Source organism: Talpa europaea (assembly GCF_964194135.1).
Source record: "Talpa europaea genome assembly, chromosome: 4".
Classification (NCBI taxonomy): domain Eukaryota; kingdom Metazoa; phylum Chordata; class Mammalia; order Eulipotyphla; family Talpidae; genus Talpa; species Talpa europaea.
In genome coordinates, this window is record NC_140070.1 from 86,595,251 (window position 1) to 86,613,718 (window position 18,468).

General features: G+C 39.2%; 1 protein-coding gene across 1 annotated transcript in view; it reads right to left on the reverse strand.

Annotated features, from left to right (window-relative positions):
* TOMM70 (translocase of outer mitochondrial membrane 70) overlaps nt 1-14,105 on the reverse strand; it is a gene marked incomplete at both ends in the record, with an annotated part of 29,109 nt that extends 15,004 nt beyond the window's left edge. The window contains 2 exons of the mRNA XM_084232331.1: nt 2,011-2,184; nt 13,779-14,105. Coding sequence (XP_084088457.1) covers nt 2,011-2,184; nt 13,779-14,105 — 501 coding nt within the window. The remainder of the gene's footprint in view (nt 1-2,010; nt 2,185-13,778) is intronic.
* Nucleotides 14,106-18,468: the final 4,363 nt, after the last annotated feature.

The following is an 18,468-nucleotide window of genomic DNA, read 5'->3' on the forward strand; positions in this document are numbered from 1 at the left end:
TCACTGCAACCACTACCTCATTTCTCAGCATCTTTTTAATCTCAAACTGGCAGAGTTGCCACTCTCCTTGATTCCCATCTACCTTACTGGGTATTTCTCAATTTTTTCAAAGTATCCCCTCCCACAATCTCTCTCTCGGTGATCATAACCTATGGTGCTAACACTATATAACATCTAAAATTAGATGACTCTAAAATTTATTTCTGTAGTCCAGACTACTCCTAAGACTCCTAAGAGACATTTTTAATTCAGCTGTTTACTTAAATGTCTCACTCCTTCCCCACCTCACTACCATTAAAATTAATGTTTCTCTTTACCCTTCACATCCAATGAAACAGTAAGTTCTGTTATTCTTCAGCTTTCTTCCATGTCTTACCTATGCTACATGATCTTTACCTAGTCTTCCTGCCTCCATTCTTGCCTCCCCTCTCTCTCATATATTCTTTTAAAAATTATTTATGCATTCAAGAATTGGGGTACAGGCCAGAGGTGTGGGAGGGTAAGAGGATTCACCAGAGACAGAGTGAGGAACAGAACAGGCAGACTAAATGAAATACACTGCTGAGGGGAGCAGTGGGCTCGACAGGAGAGGTCTGCTGCACCACATGGGTAACCTCCCCGGCCAGGAATCGAACTCGTGCTGCAGTGGCTGCGGATAGCTTCATGGTGCTACGTCTTAACCCCTTGCACCACCAGGGAAACCCCTCTAATATATTCTTGACAGAACACTAAGAGTAATTTAAGGTGATGTTCCTGCCCTACTTAAAACCCTTAAATATTTCGCATTATACTAAGAATCAAAGCCAACTTCCTTACCATTGCAAAATTTGCCTGGTCTGGCCTCTGCTATGTCTCCAATTTCATCTCTCTATACTCCAGACTACTTTACTTCTTTAACCACACCAAGCTCTTTCCTACCTCAAAGTAATTATACATACTCTTGTTTTCTATCTGGAATAGTCTCTTCCTCCCTGTTTCATGCATCAGTCCCATTCTCTAATCATGTGTTTCTTCAAAGATTCAAGTGATTTCTATCAAAATGTCATTTGAAAGTTTACTGTTTAACTTCTCTCAAGTTTTATGCATATTATGTTTATTTTTTTATTCACCTAGTTCCTACCATAGTAACCTTCTGTATATGAGACAGACAATAAAATTTAAAATTTGGTTTAACAAATGAAAGAGTACAAATGCCCAATGAACAAAGAAAAGGCTGGTCAACTTTAGCAACATCCCAAAAAATGCAAATTAAAATGACAGGACAGTATTTTTATTCTACCAGAATTGTAAAAATTGAGACTAATATGAGAATACTGGAAAACTAGCATGCTCATATATTATTGGTGGGAGTAAGTATTGATGCTATCTATTTCCATTTCTAGAATTTTATTCTAGAATTTTATTCTCTGAAAAGTATGCAAAAAAAAAAATACTTACAAAAATATTTACTGCACCACTGAATGCAACAGGGAAAATAGGAAGCAATCCAAATGTTCATCAATAGGGAGATGTTTTCCACTATACAACCATACAACAGCTACTACATACATCCTTTAAAAAGAATGAAACAGATCTGTGTGTGCTATGAAAAGCTGTACAAGATATAGTGGCAACTGAGAAAATATGTCACAAACAATAGGTATAATAGGAAGTCATTTATGGTCTTTTTTTTCCCCCACATATGTTACTATTGTATGTATGGAGACAAAAAATTGAAAAAATAGTCTCAAACTGTTGAGAATGGGATCACCAGAAACTTGAACTTTCTCTATTATTTACTTCAATAAAATCTGATATATATATATTTATAACTCTGAATTGTATTTGTAACCAGCAAACTAAAATTTCTTCTTAAAAAAGTTATGTAATTAAAGGACATAAAAATAAAGTAAAAATCCTACAATTTCAAAACAACTTCAAAAATCTATTGGCTGTTTTGGAGTTGTATTAACTGAAATATACAAATAAACAGGAACAAAAAGAACACAAAAAACAATTTAGGATACATACCAACTGTTCAAAGGCAGCAGCTCTGTTTTGATAAAATGTGGAAAGATCAACGTTCTTCTCTGTAGGACACAAACTGATAGCCTCAGTATAGCACTGAATAGCTTGTTCGTATTTTCCTGCTTTGAAATACTTGTTGCCTTTGTTCTTGGCTGCCTGGGCTCTATCAAGAGAGTTCTGAAATGAGAGGAAACAATTATTAAACACATCAACACTCAGGAATAGATACAGATCACAGTGATTAAATGAAAAAAGTGGAAGGGTAGAATAGAATCTTGTTTATAGCTAGATGCTTCATATAAATATCTTCACAGGATAGCAGTGTCTTAATCATAGGATAGCTAGGTTTAAAAGGTTTGTATATTTTAAGTTTCAAACACTCAGAATTTTCCAAAAAATACTACAGTGCTTTAAAGTACCACTTCCCCACCATTCCTGCCAGCAACAGGGGTGACAGCATTTACTTTTTGTTAATTCAATGAGCATAAGACAGTGGTTCTTAATCAGGGGTGATCTAATCCTCTAGGGCACATCTGACAATATATAAAGACATTTTTGATTGTCACATCTGGGGGCTGGGGGAAGGTGCTACTAGGAGGTAGGACCAGTGATGATGTAAACATTCTATCAGTATAATGCACAGGAGAGTCCCCACAAAAAGAACTGCTAGATTTGAAATAGTAATAGTACTAAAAGGCAATGTTCTAATATTTTAATTTCCTCACTATTAATAAACTTGAAATTCTTTTCATGTTGGCCATTTGGCTTTCTTATTCTAAAAACTACACATTCAGATGTTTTCCTACTTTTCTATGAGGCTGTTTATTTAACAGTGAGGAAAAGATAGTGAAAACACTGCCATCTTCATTATAGCTGTTATTCTGTATCTACTGTTTGCTCATCAGTAAAATTCACTCCTTTGTCTCAGAGTGTGCTTCCTTAGTGACTTACACATTTCATATATAATATTGAAGAGTTGTAATTAATATCCACTGAGGACAGCTGTAGATATTTCAGTTAACATTTGGGAAGCATCTTTGTAGACAAATCCAGTTATTCAGGTTTCTGTAATTAGGCTTGGGAGTTTTGTGGTATGTTTTTTACTCCAAACTTGCAACAGCAGAAATAGCTACCCCCAGATAATTGACAGGGGCTATGAAAGTCAAGTTGCTTAGAGCATAGGACATCTATCAAAAAGATGATGAGACAACAACCATTCCTTTTGCATTTACTCTGCTTCATTTTTTCTTTGTTGCTGTTTTATTCCATTTATCTTTTGTTTCCTTTCTCCAAAGCCTGACAACAAATAGTTATTTTTAAAAAATATAGCGTGCAAAAGATTTGTAGGAAACTAAATTCAGAAAATTAAACAGCTAGTTTCAGCTAACCTGTTAATAACGAACATGCATATTTTATTTTATTATTATTTTTATTTATTTTTGTGTGGGCCCCTCGCCATGGCCGGGGATCGAACTGGCGCTGGAGAGGCTGCGGGCAGCCTCACGACCCAGCGCCCAACTGCTGCGCCAGCAGGGGAGGCCCAGAACATGCATATTTTAAAACTAGGTTGTGGAGGATGAAAGGACACAAATGAACAAAGAAGTTAACAGTTGACTATACATTTGTCATTAGCCGTAATTATCTTACAAAAACTTTAACAGAAAAAAATATCCACAACTATTTCCAAAACAGCATTCATTTTATATTAATAAGAGATGTATTCTTTCTAAAAAATTTTCAAGAACTCCAATTATTTACAGGGTCCTACACCCAACAGGAGCTTTTCAAAATAAGATGTTTTAGTAGAGTAACACTCATGCCATACCTCTCTCACGATATTAATTTACAAATATCAAATTTCAACAAGCCTTGATAATTCATTTTATAGATTACTAAACAGTGGCTGTTATAAATAAAAATGATAATGTAAAATATAAACAAAAAATCTGCACATCTGCACATTAAGAGTATGACAGAGAAAATCCTCAACATAAAAGATCCACACTAGAATACAATTAGGGACCTTTATGTAGTTGTGAGCTGGGTGGGAAGGGGGAAACTATCAAGGTGTTTGCTAGAAAACTGCATCTGAAGCAACCTCATCAGTCCTCCCACTGCACTGAGAGAAGCAAAGTCAGAATGGAGTAGTGTTATATCATCCAAAAGGAAGGAGGACCACCCACACCCAAGAAACAAGTAATAAGCCTATCTTGTTGGTTTCTTCCAGGAGATCACGTTGCCAAGAAGTGCTAACAGTAAAGGAATATTAATAGCATAAAAGAGAGGCAGTCAACATAAATAGCAAACTAATATTTGAGAAAGAAGGATAAACAAAGCAAATAAAATTAAACAGGAACGAAATGAGAGGCTATTGAACTCACTTTTAAAAAATGGCTGTTTTAAAAAGCTGTTAATAGCATTTATGTAGTAAAGAAACAGATAACTCAGCATCTGTCAAAAGGAGAATAAACTGAAGAATATTCACAAAATGGACTATTATTTAGTAATAAAAATAAATGAATCTATACAACATACTCAACTCTACTAATATTTACTACACACTACATAGATTGGGTGGGTTACATATTTATATTGTTAAAAAAACATAAATTACTACATATAGTATTATACAACCTGAAAGGCTGTGTTTAAAGAGTATCAATTAGCTTGAAAATGTCAGAGGATTATTACAATTGATTCAGTAGGTAGGCTATATATTAGAATAGGCATAACTGAGGAACAAATGAACAAGTACAAGGTGGAGGGAAGGAAGTCTGAAAGCAATAAAAACAGGATAGGATTATAATAAATTTGAAAGAAAAATTAAATGACATGGAACATAAATCTAAAAGTTTTGATATGTAGAAAGAAAAGTATGGAGTGAAGCTTCTAAAAAATATTAGAAAATTTCCTGGAATGTTAAGAAATATTCCTGGAATATTAGAAAAATTCCAAAAATGATATATTTTTGGATTTATCTTGGTAAAATTTCAAAACAAAGATCCTTAAAGTTTTTAGATTACCTACAAAGGTGGGGGGGGGGACAACTCAAACCATCAGACTGTCACTGAATTAGATACTAAAAAATAAAGTAACAACTTCAAGAGTTCCGAATGAAGGTAATTTTGAACTTAAAATCTTATACCTAGCCAAAGTAGCATTTAAGGTTGAACATAAGAAATAGATATACAACTTCCTTACCACTAAAAATAAACCTAAAGTGGGACAAATGATTACTATAACAAAATGCAGGAAGGGGAGGATAAAAGAAGAATAAACGAAGCAAAGTACATATAACAAAAATCACTAGTCAATAATAATAATAAGCTTGAAAAGGTTACATTATGGATATTAAGAAGTTTTCAAACAGAAAAAGAAAACAAACTACATGCTGCCTAAAATAAAATTACAGGTGAAAAAAATGAATGAAAAATCTCCAAAAGGCATATACTAACAAAAAGCCAGTATCAGACAAAACATCATTCAAAAGTCTCAGATGGCGCACAGTACAGTTTTATTGATAAAAGGCATAGTGCCAAGAACACATAATCTCCAAGCTAAGAACATACCATAAATTACTCCAAGCTTTATGTGCCTAACAAAACTTCAAAATAATGAAACTCAATTACTTTTGACATTAAATATAAAGAAAAACATTTCCTCTTCTTAAGTCATTGAGAACAGGGCCAACATCCTAAAACACTAGGAACTGTTTATACAGAAAATCATGTGGCATACTAAATGTGTGTGAGATATAGTTGACTAAAAACTTACTAAAGATTTATTCTTTTTACTAAAGATTTGCAGGCTAAATGAAAAGGACATTCTCTAGTCAGCGTAATGACTTTGATTCATGAGCATAAACAGGCAATGAACTTGTCTACCTAAAAGTTTAAAGCTAGGGTTGACAAGTTGTAACAAAAACGAGGAATCCAGTGAATAGGTACATAGGATTCCTCTCCTTAATAAAAAAGATAACATATTTCTTTTTATTCAGCAAATTGAACACCAACCTAAAACCAAGCAAACGAATCTTTCAATTAGCCAGTTCCCTTCATTTAGCCAGGTTTTTAAACAGCTTCCATTTTTTAAATTATTACAAATTCTTTAACTCCCCAGGCCCAAATTAGAGTCTGGATAATTTACTTTCCTTATTATACTGTAGGAAAATGATGTTCTGAATGACACTAAGGGATTTAATTATATAGGGAAATTACCAAATAGCAAATTTTCTTCCTATTGCTCCTTCAGTGCCACTCCAGAAAGCTGCCAAATTATATTTGCAGAGAAGACCTCAGTTATTGTCTCCTGTTCATCACCCCCCAGCCCCTAACTTGCCTTGTAACTGTTTCCTTTGTTAATAAAAGTGCCGGGGCCTCCCTGGTGGCTCAGGAGTTATGTCTGGTAGCTATCAAGCTAGCTATGCCAAACACAGCAGCATGAATTTGTTCCCGGACCAGGGAGCTGACCCACATGGCGCAGCAAGACCTCTCCTGTCTTGCCCACTGCTCCCCTCAACGGCGTATCTCAGTAGATCCACGTGTTCTGCTCCCCACTCTGTCTCTGGTGAATTCTCTCGCCTCCCCCTACACTCGCACCTCTGGCCTATATCCCAGGTCTTGTATGCATAAATAAAATAAATCTTTAAAAATAAATAAAAATGCAGGGAAAGAATGACATTATCATAGCTTATGACAGTGGAAGTATAGGGAAACTATTTTGGCTCACTGATGGAATTTAGAAGAAAAAGGTGGCTAGCAAAATCCCAACTTATCAATCAACACCAATGTCAGGAAGAACCAGATACAAATTAAAATAAATGCACTGGTGGAAAAAGTTTAAATTGGGAAATACACAACTACCTATTCTTTATAGATTTTAATCCCATCTCACAGGAACCCTGTGAAGCACTGCTTTTCATCCATCCCCCTTCTAAGTCTACCTTGTTGAAATTTAAAAGGTTGAAATTTGAAAATAAGTCCAAAGACATTTTTGAAAGCATATTTTATATATGAAAAGTGAAGACATATACTTCTAAAATATATGGGAACAGGGCCTCCCCGGTGGCGCAGCGGTTGAGCGCTGGGTTGCGAAGCTGCCAGCAGCCTCTGCAGCGTCGGTTCGATCCCCGGCCGCCAGGCGAGGGTCCCACATGGCACACAGACCTCTCCTGCCGCCCACTGCTCCCCTCAGCAGTGTGTTTCATCAGTCTGTCTGTTCTGCTCTCCCCTCTGGCTCTGGTGAATTCTCTCACTGTCCCGTGCTTCTGACTGTACCCCAGCGATTGTATAAATAAATAAATAAATCTTTAAAAAATAAAATAAAATATATGGGAACATTCTTTTTACATAGTCTGTTTACATAGCTAAAAGCTACTAAGGAGGAAAAAAAAAAAGACTATAAAGCCACATTAGAGCAAAAGAACTAAAAAGCCACATTACTGGAAACCACTTTTGGTTTTTATTAGTCTTTTTCAGGTCTTGAACATCGCATAACATTTTACACTAGCATTCTTTTTTTTTTTTTTTAATTTATTTATGCATACAGGAACTGGGGTACAGGCCAGAGGTGCAGGGGGATTAGAGGATTCATTCACCAGAGAACAGAACAGGCAGAGCGACTGAAATACACTGCTGAGGGGAGAAGTGGGCGAGATAGAAAAGGTCTGCTGTGCCATGTGGGTAGCTCCCTGGCCGGCTGGGGATAGAACTGTGCTGCAGTGGCTGCGGATAGCTTCACAGTGCTATGCTTAAGCCCTTGTGACACTAGGGAGGCCCTACACTAGAATTCTTTAAAAATGCATCTTTCCTCAGCATTTCTTACAACGCATTATTTTTGATTAATCTGAAAACTCTATGGCAAGTAGGTGGATTATGGCATTCCCTGCTGCAAACCTTCCAATAACTTCCCACTACCATTGCCACATTTAAGACTTTAAACTCCCTGTTATCCACTCCTGCCACTCTGGCCAGTCCTACATGTAACTTTGGTGAGTTCAAAAAAATACTAATGGCTTCCTAAAAGGAAACAATTTGAAAAGAATAAGAACTATGTATTCTATTTCCAGGAGTGATACTTGGGCATAAATGTAAATGTGAAAACTAATATGAATCCAGATGAATTATGTTAAGGACATTCATTTCTGCCTAGTATGTTACAAAGTATTTAACCTAATTTACTAGGAAACTTAGTTTTTTCATTAAAGATTTCAATAAATTTTATTTTTTCATAATAAAAACACGGTCCAGAGCAAAGTCAACTCCTTAACTGTGATTCTGCTAAATGAAGTCAACAGAAATTTGGAGCAAATCTTAATAGGGAATCCTGAAGCTAATGCATGCAACAAAAATCACTAATTGCCAAAATTATTTTTGAAAATTCTTTAAATGAACACTACACTAGAAATACTTACACCCATTTTACATACAAGGCAACTGAATCCCAGAGACAGAAAAATTTGCCCAAGGCAAGATTAAAACTGACTTCACCTTGTCTAAACTTTACTTCTATTATACCTCATGGCCTGTCATTCTTGGTTTTATGTAGCATATGAATCTTTATATCTTTAGACTCACACCCAGGCTAACATGCTGGAACTGAAATGAAAACAGATTCAGATGTTACATTGATCACTCCTTATTCCAGGGCAAAAGATCATTAAGTGAAAAGAGAATTATCACCAGAATTAATGTTTTTGGCAAACAAATATAATTGAATTCATTTTAGTTTAAAATACATTTCATGTGACTCCACTGTACAAAAACCAATAGGATAATTTTTATCCTGAAGGAACACTAAAGGCCAATGAAGGAAGTAATAAACAAGTTAATGGACAGACTCAAAAGAACTTCCACTTATCAAAACACTAAAACCCCAATTCACATTAAGAAAATGAACATTGGGCCTCCCATGGTGGCTCAGGCGGTTGAGCGCCATGCTGTGAGGCTGTCTGCAGCCTCTGCAGCACCGGTTCGATCCCCGCCAGCCGGCGAGGGTTCCACATGGTGAGGCAGACCTCTCCTGTCACGCCGGCTGCTCCCCTCAGCAGTGTAATTCATCAGTCTGCCTGTTCTGTTCCCCGCTCTGTCTCTGGTGAATCCTCTCACCCTCCCGCGCATCTGGCCTGTACCCCAGTTCTTGTAAAAATAAATAAATCAATCTTAAAAAAAAAAAAGAAAATGAACATTAGGTGATCAGTAAATTGTACAACTAGTAACCAGAAAAATATTAATCCAAGTAAGCTACTGCACACACAGACATACACATCCAAAACAACTTGGCTAAGAATTAGTTAATAAATCCTAAAGGAAACAATGAGAAGCACATATAAAATATGTATGTCTTCTCTCTCCAGCAAACACTGTGTGCTAAAACTTGTCAGAAAAAAGGCAAAATATAAATAAGAATTTGCCCCCTCCCACTTGCAGAGACAAATCTACTCTGGAGGATGTGGTTATTACTTAAAGGTCAGTTGGATTAACCCCAGCAAATGTAGTGGAATACAGAGTAAGAAAATGATCAGGATTTAAGAGTCCGTGAAGGGTACTTACAAAAATCTGCTCTGGAAGGGAAATAATTAAGGAAAAGCACTCAGGAAAATAACTGCAAGGGGGAAAAACCACCCTGGTCAGCACACAAATTTGGGAGTCCAAAAGGGACCTCTAAAACAGGTCCTCTAAAAAGGAGTCCTGGGATGACTAACCAGAAAACTTTTAATGATATACATTTGGTAATAAAGAATTACTGTAAATTCTTAACAAGTTTTTATAAAATAGTATCCTGATGATTGCATATAGACACTGCAAAAGTGAGCCAGAATGAGATAAATGCATGTGTGAGAAAATAAAGAGTAGTAATTTGTCACTATATTTGCATATTTATATCATTAGAATATAGAGGTGGTCTGAAGTTTCTCCTAAGTGGTTTTGTTCTGTAAGATTTACCAAATTCCAAAAGCATAGTTATTAAATTTGAATCCCAGTTTACAGAAGGAACAATCAACTTAAGCACTGTATGAGAAAGTCTTTCAATACCTTTATCAGCCAGCTGCTACTTTTTATGAATTAAAATATTCATACAGGATTAACCTGTGATAAGAAAGTCCTTTCCACATACTAAATCATAACACAGAGTACTCTTTAGGTAAGAAGAACCTACTAGTAAGAACGCTGCTTCTTCTACAGGTAGTTCATGCAAAATCAAGTGATTCATTTAAAAAAATGCCTGAAAGATGTTTACATCTGTTATACTAATTTTATTCTACCAATTGATTAAATTTGGTAGAATAAAAATGAAAACCTGGACGTTTTCTTTTTTCTTAAAGATTTATTTATGCATACAAGAACTGGGGTGTAGGCCAGAGATGGGACAGGGGTGGGGAGGTGAGTGGTGAGAGTATTCACCAGAGACAGGGTGGGGAGCAGAACAGGCAGATCTACTGAAATACACTGCTGAGGTGAGCAGCAGGCAAGACAGGAGAGGTCTGCCGCAACTTGTGGGTCACCTCCCTGGCTGGGGATAGAACTGGTGCTGCAGTGGCTGATGATAGCTGTCTTTAACCCCTGTGCCACCAGGGAGAACCCCCCAAACCTGGAAATTTTCAAAAAAATATTTACAGAATTAAAATACATAAACTTACAGATGTCAAAGAACGAAGTCTCACTGGTTCATTCCACTCAAAACCTGTCATGTGCTAGTTACTGTATTAAGTTCTGAGAATATAATGATGGGAAAGACTAGGACAATCCCAGCATATACCAATTCAAGAGTATAGTAGGAAAGATATGAAGACGCAAACTCTAGTACTACTTGGTAAATGCTATGGAAGGGAAATTTTCTGTGTTATGTAAATACAGAGGTGCGCTTAGGTAGAAAAGGGTTTCAGTAAAGGTAAAAGGACAGACGTTTTGTGAGTTGAGAATAAGAAGAGATACTAAGAAGTGTTCAAAGAACATCTAAAGGTGACAAGAAAGTGGCAAGAGATGATGCTAAGGAGCTTAAGCAGGATCAAAATCATGGAGGGTCTTAAATTAAGATGATTTTTAACTTTATCTTATGGAAAAATGCCACATAATTTTAAGCATGAATTGTTGGAATTTTTTTTTTTGGTAGTGACAAATGAATTAGAGGAACACAATAACAGCAGCAGTTAGTGTAGAAATAATGGCAGTGGGAATGAATGTAGTAGTCATATTAAAGAGGTAAAATTTTCTAAATTGATATGGAAAACATGGATGTTTCTTCTAGATTGAATACGGAAAACATGAGGATAAAGGTAAAAAGAAAATGATTTTTAAGTTTATGGTTTGGGAAACTAGTTATATGAGACAGTGACATGGGGCATTCTCAGAAAAAATAGGCGCAGCATGGTAAATTTTATTAAGCCTCAAAATGTAATATGACTTAATACTTTACCTCAAAATCAGATGCCATCAACTACGATTAGATACCTTTCTTTAGTAAAATCCTAAAATCTCCATTAAATTAAATTTGAAAATTTGCTTTTGCTTTACAAATGTTTGCTATCCCAGAAAAAAAAAAAAAAAAGATAATTGCACATAAGAAATTTCAAGCCCCATATATATATATCTAGTCGTTCATTTTATGTAAGTGAACAGACAAAAGCCACTGATTTTCTATTTATTTACTGATAGTGAAACCTTAACCAGCAATGTCTGTTCATTCTTTATTCTCTTAAGTTATAATTACTACTCAAGTGGAGAAAGAACAGTTCTGACACCAGAATTCTACCAGCTTTTTGATCAGCTGAAACAAAAGCTTCCTTACTTATAAAACCTGAGGGTAACCAATTAAAAGGTGCTATTCAATATAGGGCAGTTTTCCCAACCACAGATAATTACATTTAGTGGTCAGTTATATTTAGTCTAATAACTCCAAGGACTTGACTATAAAAAAGGCAAAAATAGTCTTTCAGTATTTATTTGTCACCAGCAGTTAAAAGACAAATTTCCATTAAAAAATTGCAAAGACATTCTTATTGTTGCTATACTAAAGAATCATTTGGTACATCAAAATAAGATTACAGGTAATTCCACAAGGTGAACAACAGTATAGGCAAGTGTCTTGCTCAGTTTTATTTTGGATCAAAAATAATAAAATCATTGTAAAGCAGTTAAAATTACAAAAAGAATTCATAAAGCTACAAAACACCATTAAATTTAAAATCACTGCAGTGCTGACCCAGACAAAGCTGAAAAACTGATAATGGGGAAATATAAAATCTGTAAAGCAGTTTGCTAAATGCTATAAACACCAGACAGGTGAAGTGGGGTAGTATTTGAAACCACAGTGAAATTTCAAAAACACCCATGTAGAGAAACCATTGTTATTTTTGGTGATTATTATAGAACTTTTATCTACTTTTCATTCATGCTATTCTTTTGTGATTAAAATTAAATAACAATGAAATAGGAAATGACCAGAGAATTTCAGACATATGAAAATGACATAAGACAAGTGATGATTAATTGGAAGAACCCTCCTGATTACTATTCTCACTAGCAGCACTTAAAATCACCAATTTTTAGGAGTGAAAGAAATGCAAGATAAATTTTTTCTAACACATTTAATACTTTAATCCTCATTTTTACTCGGGTAACACTAAGGTTGGAGAGATAAATGACATTTGTAAGGAAATATACTGGGGAGCCCAATATAAGGCACACATCTCCTAGTTCTCACAATCTGCGTTCTTCTACCATGCTTGGGTAATGTATTTTCTCCTCTACTTTAAAAAAAAAAAAAAAAAAGGCTGTGTTTTTTCACGCACGAGAAATTGTCTGTCTGGCTCTGTCATGGTTAGCTCAAGGCCTGACACATAGCAAGCACTAAACTATGTTAGTTCAAGTCCACATCAAAACTTCCTTTAAAGCCAATCTGATAACTTCGTGAAATCTTCCATCTTTATAGTATAACATGCAAATGACTTCTGAATGATTGTAACTGGGAGTTACTTGACCGAAGGTTACTCTGAACTCTTGATTTACTCTGGAACTATCATGGTACAATCCCAAACGCTGATAAAATCCTTCACCCCATCCCAGTATTAATTCAGCCTGGCACAGTACTCCCCACAGCTGTTAAATACCAAAAGGATCAACAAAACCATACAAAGAGCAGTTCCCCAGATACTCCGATGCTTGGCCTAACATTAGAGAATCTGTATCACGCATGTCAGGCTTAGTCACGTAAATTTCCAGGTAAAATTTAAAATGCTTCTACCCCAAAAGTTTATGTACTCCTAAGGACGAAAAAACCGAGGCCACTGTACACCATTTTACGCTTAATCAACCAACAGTCACAGCATTTACCTATCCCCACCCTAAAAAAACTCTTCGGAAAAGGGGAGTGACTCACTATTAAACGGTTATTACCGGTTAAATTCTAGACCTGAGAAATCACCAAAACAATGCATATCACATCGTACCGACCAATCGTTAATGGATTTAGCTTCCTTCACGAGGACCATATTTGCAAATGTCCCCAATATCCACAACGCGAGATAAATGCTGTGTCACTAAGAATTTCATATTTTTCTCAAACCAAAAGGAAGCTGTCAAAAGAATGTCTCTAACCTGCGACCTCGGGCTACTCCGTTCCCTATCAAGGGAGCCAGAAATGAGTTTCCCTCAAGCCCACGTGCTGCCGCCTGCCAGCTTCCGTCTGATGGGAAGCCCCTTGACCGACTCAGCCCGTCAAGGAAAGACTGCACCCGCCAGGTTCCGCCTCCCAGGCGAGGGGCAGCTTCTCACCATTTCCAGGTGAGCACCGGGGCCTTCGGGGTGTCCGCTGCCCGGTGCCGGACTGGCCCTGCCCTCCGGCGTCTTCCGTTCACTGTTGCGCTTCAGGCCACCGGCGTCGCCCCGACCCCCGGCCTCCCGGCGCCGCCGCTGCCGACTCCATAGGTACATGGCACCCGCACCCAGCAGCAGGGGCGCGCCGACCGCCAGCGCCAGCTGCCATCGCGGCAGGCCCCCAGTGCCGGCGCCCGCCGGCGCGCCGCCGCCGCCCACCCCACTCCCCGAGCCGGGCGCAGCCGCTGCGACCACCGCCGCCTCCATGGGCTTAGAGGCGGCCATGACGAGTGTCCTCCGCCACCGCCTCTCTGCCGGTCGCGGGCGCCACAGCCCCCAGCGAGCGAGCGAAGGAAGACAGGAGGGAGGGAAGCAGGGAGGGAGGGAGGGCGGCGCGCGAGCGAGCACGCTAAGCAGCCAGAGCGGACGACTGGAAAGGGCCAGAGGTCACCGGAAGCCCAGGGCATGCCGGGCCAGACCCGCCATCCGACTCAGCCTCCTCAGCCGCAGGGGGAACAGGAGCGAAGATTCACTTCCGGGTCAAGGGAAACTGGGCGGGTGGTGGCCGTCCGGGCAGCCCCTGCTCTTTCGTCCCGCTGGTTTGTAAGACTGACTCCTGGGGTCTCGGGCCGCTAGTGGTAGCCGCAGTCTTGTTTCCCCCCTTCAGGAAGAAGGGGCTGAGGGCTGCGTTGTCTAGCGAAATGGAAGAACAGACCGTCCAGAGCGGATTTATGTCACGCCGATCGTCACGCACGGGAGCTCGGCGGGCCCCGGAGCGGGAGGGCGGGGCGCAGGCGTCGTGAAGATGATTGGCTGGCAGGGGTGGGCGGGGCGGCGGCCGGCGGCCCAGTTTATTGGTGGAGTTTGGACCCGCTGCCGGTTACCGCCACGTCGGTGCCCGCGGTTCCGCGGCGGTTGCCCTGGTCCGCTCGCGCGTCCTGGACGCCCACGGGCTGGAAGGGCTTTTAAAGAGGTGTGAGGAAAAGCTCAGGGCTAAAGACAGCCTCCAGCATCACCGATCTTCTCTCTGCCAGGGCTGGGTTTTGTTGGGGCGGATCTGAGGCTACCGGGGGCGGCGGCCGACGGCAGGAGCCGGCCTGAGGGAAGCTGGGCGGGCGGCGTCGCCGCGGCTCGCGGTCTGGGCCGGTCACAGGAGCCGTGAACTTTGTGTTACGAGGTTCTCGAGCTGAGGCAGTAGAAATGCCAAACCTCAGAGTTCCAAATTGTTTACAGCCGTTTTGCAGGTATTTGTGACTCACTGGGTTCCACCTGACACCCCAACACTCAGCAGCCTCGCCGGAGCCCCCCCACCCGGCGCAGCGCGCCCACAGCAGCCGCCGCCACGCTGTTCGGTCCAGTTTTCGCCCCCCCTCGCCTCCTGCCCAAATCGGAATTGCAAGTCGTAGCTTTCATACAGCTAATAACATCATCAAGTCTTTTCCCCTTGCTCTACACCAGAGCTCATAAAATAAAGTTTTTCTTCCCAGGCACTGTGTGGAATTCACGATGGCACGAAGAAGAAAAGACAAGTATTAACAGTTAGAGAATCAGAAGCCAGAACTCTACTCTCGCATCCCCATTTTAGGTACACTAGTCTGCACACCCTGTATTAAACATTTACAGATGGTCATTTTGTTTTGGGGTACACCCGGATTTTCAACATCTTTAGGTCTACGTGGAGATTGAAAGGAGATGGCTCATTAAGTGATACCAAAATAGACTAAATTAGAGTGGCCTACTTTGAAATTTTCAGGATCATTGCTTTTCTATTGCTTCATGTAGGTTTCCATTAATAAATTGCTTTGGGGTAATAGGTTCCCTTAGCAACAGACTAAAAAGATAAGCTAAAAATAATAGCATTGGAATTGAGTTGATCAAATAGTGATTGTTGCAGGCTGTTGGAGTTTCTGAACTCCAGCCTCGAAAAGCAAGTCTTTTGCCCTTTCACATAATTTTCCCCTTGCCTTTTCAGAACAGAGTTAGAATTTTTCTTTCCTAAAATACTAATTTTTCTACATTCCCATAGAGGATTGTAAAGTGCTAGTAATTAGGCAGTTGGTAGGAACTAAAACATTTAATATTAGAAAAAAGTTTTTTATTGGTAATAGATTGTTATGGTTACAACCTGAAAGTTACAAAGAGTTACTGTGAAAAGTCTCCCTCCAACCTTTGTTCCCAGCCATCCAGTTTCCCTCTTCAAAGGCAATCAATGCTGGAGTTTTTGAAACATTTTATTCAATATTCACCTGGAGAGTTGGTTTTGTTTGATTTTATTTTTAAGGTTGACGTCAGTAAATGAATTTGTTCTTGTTCTTTTATACTTTGTTACACATTTCATTTCCATTCTTAAGCTTATTCATCTCTTGCCCCCATTTTCTCCTCCATTTTCTGAGTATAGTTAGAGCTGAGTAAGAATGTCACTAGCTCTGCAACCTCACTGAGCTGATACATACATGCCTTTATTGCTACTCTGAAATTGCTTTAAATGTCACTAACTTCATTGTTTGTTTCTGGCCCTCATATGATTTACTGAAACACGTGAAACTATTGGTCATTCCCTTCTTCAATGACCTTGGATTTCAGGAGACTAAATTATCTGGTTCTTCTACTTTCTGACCACTTTCTAGATAAATGCTGTCCAAAAACTCTTTGTGATGTTGGAAATGAATTATATCTGTTATGTCCAGTATTCAACCAGTAGCCACATGTGACTATGAGCATTTGAAATACAGCCAGTGTGACTAAATTTTTTCATTTAAATTGGTTTCAGTACCTTTATGTGGCTAGTGGGTACCTTGTTGGACAACATAGCTCTAGAACTTATCTTTTTTTAAAAGATTTATTTATTTATGCATACAAAAGCTGGGGTTCAGGCTAGAGGTGCGAAGGGTGAGAGGATTTACCAGAGACAGAGTGGGGAACAGAACAGGCAGATTGACTGAATTACACTGCTGAGAAGGAGCAGCGGGTGAGGCAGGAGAGGTCTGCTGTGTCATGTGGGTAGCTCCCTGGCCTGCCGGGGATAGAACTGTGCTGCAGTAGCTTCGGATTGCTTAATAGTGCTGACGCTTAACCCATTGCGCCACCTTGGAGGCCCCTCTAGAACTTAAGTATAAGTGCAGAGTGATATATAGAAGAAAGGTATACGAGACTGAAGCTAGTGAATAATCTAGCACTCAGGAAAGATGAAAGAAATGGAGAAAAGAGAGGAAAAAAGGATGAGAAGAAACTACTATTTAGTGAGTACCTGTTAATATTAGACGTAGTTGTGTTTTTACATATTTGAACTGGGAAGTGGCAGATGGCATGAAAGGAAGAAAAACATGGAAACAAAACTTTTTGTATACAAGCGTGTATATTGATACTTTTTTTTAGATTTTATTTTATTTATTTATACAAGCACTAGGTACAGTCAGAAGCACGGGAGGATGCGAGAATTCACCAGAGCTAGAGCGGAGAGCAGAGCAGGCAGACTGACGAAGTACACTGCTGAGGGGAGCAGCGGGCGGCAGGAGAGGTCTGCTGCACCATGTGGGACCCTTGCCGGTGGCTGGGGATCGAACCTGCGCTGCAGAGACTGCGGGCAGCTTTGCAACCCAGCGCTCAACCACTGCGCCATCGGGGAGGCCCTGATACATTCATTTAATCAAAATTCGAGCCCATTTGGTTTCTGATAAGATCTCTATTTCTGACATCATTGTAATCTCACACAAACTCTCTTTTTGTGCTCATATCGGGGAAAAGAGAACAAGTTCTCTTATGTCTCTTTTTATGAGGGCACTAGTTCCTGGACCAGGGCCACATCCTAATGACCTTATCTAATGCTAATTATCTCCCAAAGACATCATCTCCAGATACCATCACATTGGGAGCTAGAGCTTCAGCATATGAATTTGGGGGGGGGGATAAGAACATTCAGTGCATTCAATGAATATTGTTTAAAGTAAATGAACGCCTTACTAAAGGTATCAAAGGAAAAACTGGCATTCAAGATCATGTAAGTAAATTTCCATTTTCTGAAAACATTATTTGAAAACAATATGCAGGCCTGTCTCTAAACTGTCCAAATTCTTTTTTCTGTGACTTTCTTAAAACATATCACCTTTCTACCTTATTGTATAGAATTATTCTTGTCCTGCCTCTACTGATCTATAAGCATCCTGGATCAGAAGTTGTGTCTGATTTATCTTGTATCTTATACAGTGCCTATCACAATGTCTCCTTTAGTACGTCAAAGTATACTCTCATTTGCATTGGACCATACAGTAGTTTGTAGTTCTTTCCCACAGTTACCACATAATTATTTGTTCTCATTGTGCTACCCATACTCAATTCTGAGTCTCTGAAGAAGTGGGGACTAGGTTCTAGCCATATTTTTACCCCCACACCTATTTTAATGTATGCTTTTTATCTCATTTACTCACCCAATATGATGCCTGGTATCATCAGTGCTGAATAAAGAGTTGATGAAGTGTTTGTTGGACAAGTTCTTGACTGCTGCCTTTCTCCATTACTATTGCCTGCATTAATGATCTGGTGTCACCACTGCTGTCCAAAACGACTGGTAACAGCTGAGATAGCAACTCAGCTGCATTAATCCTGCCAACACCAGAAATACTCTGCTTCTATCACCAACACTATCATAGCT